The sequence below is a fragment of the Camelina sativa genome, chromosome 15, assembly GCF_000633955.1.
Source record: "Camelina sativa cultivar DH55 chromosome 15, Cs, whole genome shotgun sequence".
Classification (NCBI taxonomy): domain Eukaryota; kingdom Viridiplantae; phylum Streptophyta; class Magnoliopsida; order Brassicales; family Brassicaceae; genus Camelina; species Camelina sativa.
The window spans coordinates 1,716,766-1,723,192 of NC_025699.1; the positions used below are offsets into that span (position 1 = coordinate 1,716,766).

The following is a 6,427-nucleotide window of genomic DNA, read 5'->3' on the forward strand; positions in this document are numbered from 1 at the left end:
TATTAATCATTATATTTATTCTATTATTAGAAGAAAAGTATATTTTGTACATTGTTCAAAAAATTTCACTTAATTACTGAAACTGCCATTAACCTTATGTACAGAAGATGATTAATTATAATTCAAAAGGAAAGTTTTGAAATTCTTATTTAAAAACAAAATTAATTTCGTTTTTATTAGTTAATTATTTAAGGAAATACTAAATTTTATCTCTCCTCTAATTATGTCAACAAAATTATTATTTCTTAATTAATTTTATGATATTTGTATATTTTATTCAAATTTTCCTCTTATTTTTGTTTGATTATACTTTTAGAACATTTGCATGAACACATTGTTCATATAATCTAGTTTTTTTTTTTTCATGTGTTGAGATGTAAATTTTTAAAAACCGACATAATATATTAATTTAGTGTAGAAATTGTTTTTGAAATAAAGTCCCACATCAGTTTGACTTATAGGTGTTGGTTTAAAAACATATATATTACAAAAGAAACTAAAATGATTTTGAATTTGAATGAAATATAAACTTGATTTAACATGCATACAATTTTTTCAAAATTTTTGACAAAGTTACACAACATACGATAACCAAAAAAGCTCATTATACAATAAATAAATGTAAACATGAAATTAAAATAAAACTATTTTAACAAATCAAAAACAACAATCAGGCAAAGATATTTATAATTTTTTTTTTACAAATGGTTGCATATACAAGTGTTATTGTTTTTAAGTAATAAATACTACTATAAGGGAAATTGAGAAGAAAAAAACCAATAAGTACTAGCTACACGTAGCTAGATAATCGAAAACATATGTATATTTTTGAAACAAATTAAATATACCGCGTACGTCGATTTAAACAAAAAAGCTCATTAACAAGATCGAGGTTTTAAGGGTCTGATACATATACATGTGAATTTAGTGTCAGTTTAAATGATCGATGTAGACAAGTTTCTAAAGTGTAAATGCTTTCAACTCGTACTACTGGATTCCAAATAGATACCAAACAAAGAAACATCCGTGCCAGATCATCATGCATGGCCACTGTGTGTTATTAACGTCTAAATTAACATGCCGATCATCATCGAGGTTTTAAGTGTCTGATACACGTAAAGAAGTTCTAGAGATATATGCAGATATGCAGAGCGAGTGTTGGGGCATTCTTAGATTTATTTCAATTATTGAAAAAATACATACGATAAATTCAACAAAAAAAAAAAGGGAAAAATTTCAAATTGATTAATTATTTTATGGTATCATGATGAAAGAAGCTGGAAATAAAGAAAAAACATCGAAAGCAAGATAATATAGTTAGTGAGCGGTGAATTGCATTCCTTGGAAAGAACGGTAGAGTGAAACGTATTTCTCTAGGAGTGCCCCGATGTCCCCGATGATTTGATTTTGTAAGTCTAGGTAACGTTGTTTATTCTCCTGCACATCTCTCAGCTCAGCAGATATGATTTGGTATTCCTTTTCGTTGGTTCGGTCCTTCTTCTTCATGTTTTTGATGCTATCCTCAATTGTCTTCAGCTTTCTTTCACGAGAAGCATATATCGCTTTCTTCTCATCATATTTTCGGGTAGCCGTAGTTAGCAGATCCTTGGTCACAAACAATTTAAGTCCAGTTTCTGTGACATGTTTCAGAAGAAGTATAGACGAACTCTTGTGGTACGGTAACATATATTGGCGCAATAAGGTTAAAAAAGCTAAACATTTTACGTATGATGAAAGAAGTAATGATTCATATTTTCTTTATTAAAAAAAAAAAAACAGGTTGGAATTGGTCTAATGTTGATACAACAATTATGTGGAGCTAGCGGCATCACATATTATTCAAATGCCATATTTAGAAAATCTGGTGAGAATATTCATCAAAGTCTTACTAATATTTCTAAATATGATTATGATCACCAGCAATATGTAATTAATAATCATCGATATTATATGCATTTTATTTCTTTTAAACAGGCTTTCCAGAGAGACTTGGATCAATGATATTTGGTGTGTTCGTGGTGCGTATTTTATAATTGTATTTCTTTAATTGAAATTGTTTTCTCAAATCTATTTCGATGATACTTTTACTGATTTTTTGTTTTACTCTTTGTAGATCCCAAAGTCTTTGGTTGGTCTGATTTTTGTGGATAGATGGGGAAGACGACCACTCCTATTGGTTAGAAATATACAGTTAATATATATTATATTATACATACGTAGCATAAGTCAGTACAATATATATTTTTTTAATATAATATTTGATAAACATTATTGTAGGCTTCTGCTGTTGGTATGTCCATCGGGTCCTTGCTTATTGGAGTTAGCTTCACGTTACAGGTTTTTTTTTTTTTCTTTGCAAAGAGGTTTTTCTTAATAATAGTGTTTTATATATTAGACTAATATGAGATCACTATCAAGTATCAACACATATTTAAAACTATGATTTTTTAATTCTTTATGATTGTTGTTTGTTTCTCATATACAGCAAATGAATGTGCTTCCTGAACTGACTGGAGTTTTCGTCTTCGTAAACATTCTGGTATAATCATTGCTTTTTTTTATTAACGATCATTCGTGTTCTCATTCATAACTTTTTAAATTTTTTTTTGGTGGTATTAACTCGTATTACAAATCTTAAATGAAATCTTGTTAGGTCTACTTCGGATTTAGTGCAATCGGTATAGGAGGGTTACCTTGGGTCATTATGTCTGAGGTAAACAACTTTTCTTTTGAAATTTATAATAAAGAGTAGAATGACAATGAAATAGTTTAGCTATTTATGAAAGAAAAAAGGTTTATTATTTTTATGTTTTGAATTTTTGTTGCAGATCTTTCCGATAAACATAAAAGTTTCAGCAGGGACGATCGTAGCGTTAACATCATGGACTAGTGGGTGGTTCGTGAGTTACGCTTTCAACTTCATGTTCGAATGGAGCGCACCAGGTCCCTTATTCTCTATATCTATATATAAAATGATTTTAGTTAAGTTCTTAAATATTTAAGAGTCGCTTTAAAAAAAAAAAAAACACTAAACCAATCATAAAAAACATATACCTAAGGTAAAATACAACTAGAAATACATGTTTTTAAAATCGTTTCGAATTTTGACAGTTTTAGAAATGAAAGATGTTTATTTAGAAAAAAAAATCTATTAGATTCAGGTTTTGTTTAACTCAATTCAATAAGCTGACTTGCGTATTGTTTGTTAATCTATATAATTTAAATAGGAACGTTTTATATATTTGCGGCTGTGGGAGGACTGTCATTGATATTTATTTGGATGGTCGTACCGGAAACGAAAGGAAAATCACTGGAAGAGTTACAAGCTTCCCTTACCGGGATAAACTAAAATACACATTTACGTTGTAATATATTATTAAAATATTGTTTATGAAAAAAAATATAAAATTTATCTGCATATTCTTGATAGTGTTATATATATATATATATATATATATATTATTATACCTTTTTCCTTTGCCAAAACAATGGCTTATCCTAGTATTAACTATTAAGACAACAAATGAATGTCTCATCATAACTAGGATATTATTATACCATTTGTAAATTGTTCTCTATTGCTCGGAAATATATCCTTTTGTACTAAGTTGTATGTAACATTGTAAGTAAATTCTGCTATAGCTCCTAAAGAATGACCAAAATTGGATATATGTACAAACCCGCTTATATGCTAAAACAAAAAGATCCATATGCAACTGTATCTACTTAACCAACCAAAAGAGAATGATTTGATAAGACCAAACGCTTAAACAATCTAGAATTTTGTGGCAAACGTTAGAGAGATATGTTCTTTCATGTTTCAATAGAATAATACCAAATCTAAAGAAGACAAGAGCGAGAAACTAAAAAAGTTTGAAACTGAATTATATCAAGAACCGAGTTAGTTCTCACTTTAATGATCTTCGTCGTCTTCAGAATCAAACACAAACGCAATCCGAATCACCCGGTCATCATACACAGAAGCAACATCTTCAGATTTCTCCGACGATGAGTTTCCAGCCACATTCTCGCTGCTCTCCTCTTCCTTGTTAGCCAACCTGCTCATCACTGAACTACTCTTCTTGTTAAACGGAGACGATCTCATCTTCCTCACTTTCTTCTCCGGAGACGCACCAGTCGCCGCAACCTGCTTCCTTTTCCTCGGAGCTGCTGGTTGTTTTAAGGCTTTACTTGCCGCAGGTTTTCTTCCTTCTTTCTTTGCTGGTGCAGCTACCTCAACTACCACGTCATCATCATCATCGTCCACGTCAATTGCTTTCGATGTTTCAGTTGCTTCTGTTGATAAAACCACAAGAAAGACAAGACTTAACTTTAGGACCCAAATTACATACAATAGGTTGTGTTAGATCAATGCTTCTTTGTCAAAACTGTGTATCAGCTTACTGCTTGAATCCGCAGCTGCTGAGCCAAAATTGTATTGAGCAAGCGGTAGATCCAACATTTCATCCTCCTGAACAGCAGCATTGGCAATACAAAAGGAAAAGATGAAGTTCTCATCAGGATGAATCAATATATCATTTAATTCTCTGAGCGAACTAATAGTCAAAAACAAAAACCGAACAGCTCAAGTATTTTCAGATTCCTACTGTCATTCAATTCAACCTATCAATTAACTATAAGCAATAATCACCTTTGCAGCTACGGCCTTCTTTTCGGCTCCTCCTTGTCTACCTTTTGGCTTCACCACTTCTGCTACTACGTTGTTATCTTATACAATCAAAAAAAAGTTCCAACCAAGAAAACAAAACGCAATGAAAACGCTGGAGTACGAGGAGACTAACCAGTGTCCATTGCTGAATAGGAAGCCTCTGTTGTTTCAGATTCACTGGCTTTCTTTGTGGTCTTCTTTGCTACCGGTTCCTTTGGCGCCTGTTCTTTAGCCTTTACTGGTGCTCCAGAACTGGCCCTGATTGTTTCCATTGCTGCGCCTCTCCCTAGTTGGGCCTTATCAAGTTCCTGCAATATGAGGAACAAGATATAACAGTGACAAATTAAATATTAAGCGTTATTTAAGGGATAGCATTCTGAATCTTACATCGAGTTCCTTGTCAAAAGAGTCCAAGTCTCTCAGCCAGAGATCCCTCGGCGTCTGATTTTCCAAGCCCTTTATTGCTTCAATTATTTTATCATGGTCTGACAATAACTCCTTGGCAGTCTTTTCATTGAACGATTCAAAACCTATTTTCAATAAGTAGTCATATTCTGACCCTGAGCTTTCTTCAGATTCTCCAGGCATTAACTTCCTCGGAAATGGTGTAAACTTTCTCTGTTTCAATTCTATAACTTGATCAGCTTTGTCTCTTCCTACCAGATTGATTTCTCCTTTGACAACTCCACGAATGAAGTTCACTTTGTTTTTTAGTTTCAGCACCTCAAGTTTCAGACTCTCAAGCATAGAATCCTGTATACATACAGTTAAGAAAGTTAATGTTAGAACATTATCATCATGATGACTAAAACCTCTAAAGGACTGAATCATATTTTATTTTCAAACCTTTCTCTTCTGATAATATTCTAACCGTAGATGGAAAAAAGCTTCAAGGACTGCAAAAAAAACCATAGGGATGTAACGTTAGTATGTCTTATAAAGGAGAAAAAAAAAACCAGAATGAAAACAAGTTGGATATCTTCTTACTTTGTTCTGGAGACTCATATTTCTGTAGAACACCTTCTTTATCAAAGAGATACATATTACTTGTAGAGATTGTCGTGGTGAGTTTGAATTTCTCAAGAAAGCCCTCTTGCCGAGCCTCCAGCATGTTCTCTTCACTCAATTTAAGGTCAAAACTCACAGATGAAGTGTCACTGTATGACCTGACGACGTCCTGCAGTAAAAAAGAACGACTCAGAAAGCGGCATAAAAAAATACTAGTTTAGTTCCTAATTAAAGCATGCATTCTACCTGGAGAAAGGGGGCATTTTTTCTCTTTAATGACTTCAAAAATTTTTCATAATCATCAGCCCACCTTCTGATGGGCAGCTCCGTAATGCTAATAGTTGTGTCATCAACTTTCTCATATAGACCAGTGATTGTGTAGGTACAACCACCTTCCTTGGACGCAGTTTTCTCAATAGTTCCTTTAAAACCCCTATACCAAGGATCCATAGGAACCACAGGTTCACCATGGATTCGACGCCTTATGTTAGCAACAATCTCTTTAGGGTTGTAGTTTGGAATGAAAGTTTTCCACCCGCTTCCAACACCTTCAGAGCCGTTGACAAGTACAGTTGGAATTATGGGCATGTACCTAACCAGCATTAACATATTAAGTTAACTAGTCTGAAAAGAGAAAAAAAAACAAACAATTATGGAGGGGAAATATCACCAAGTTGGCTCTACAGTTATCCCATCTTCGTTCAAGTAATCAAGTAGGACATCATCATCCTTGGGAAACAAGATCCTTGT

The 6,427-nt window shown here is 32.9% G+C and overlaps 1 protein-coding gene and 1 pseudogene across 1 annotated transcript; one reads left to right on the forward strand and one right to left on the reverse strand.

The window, feature by feature from the left end:
* On the forward strand, positions 1,602 to 3,434 carry LOC104744622 (sugar transporter ERD6-like 11). The gene is made up of 9 exons (XM_010465693.2): positions 1,602 to 1,674; positions 1,780 to 1,864; positions 1,975 to 2,018; positions 2,114 to 2,176; positions 2,278 to 2,337; positions 2,486 to 2,539; positions 2,654 to 2,713; positions 2,829 to 2,943; positions 3,228 to 3,434. Exons 1-9 carry the CDS (start codon positions 1,642 to 1,644, stop codon positions 3,347 to 3,349), a joined length of 636 nt encoding a protein of 211 aa, XP_010463995.1. The 5' UTR covers positions 1,602 to 1,641; the 3' UTR covers positions 3,350 to 3,434.
* LOC104744623 overlaps positions 3,765 to 6,427 on the reverse strand; it is a 5,478-nt pseudogene continuing 2,815 nt past the window's right edge.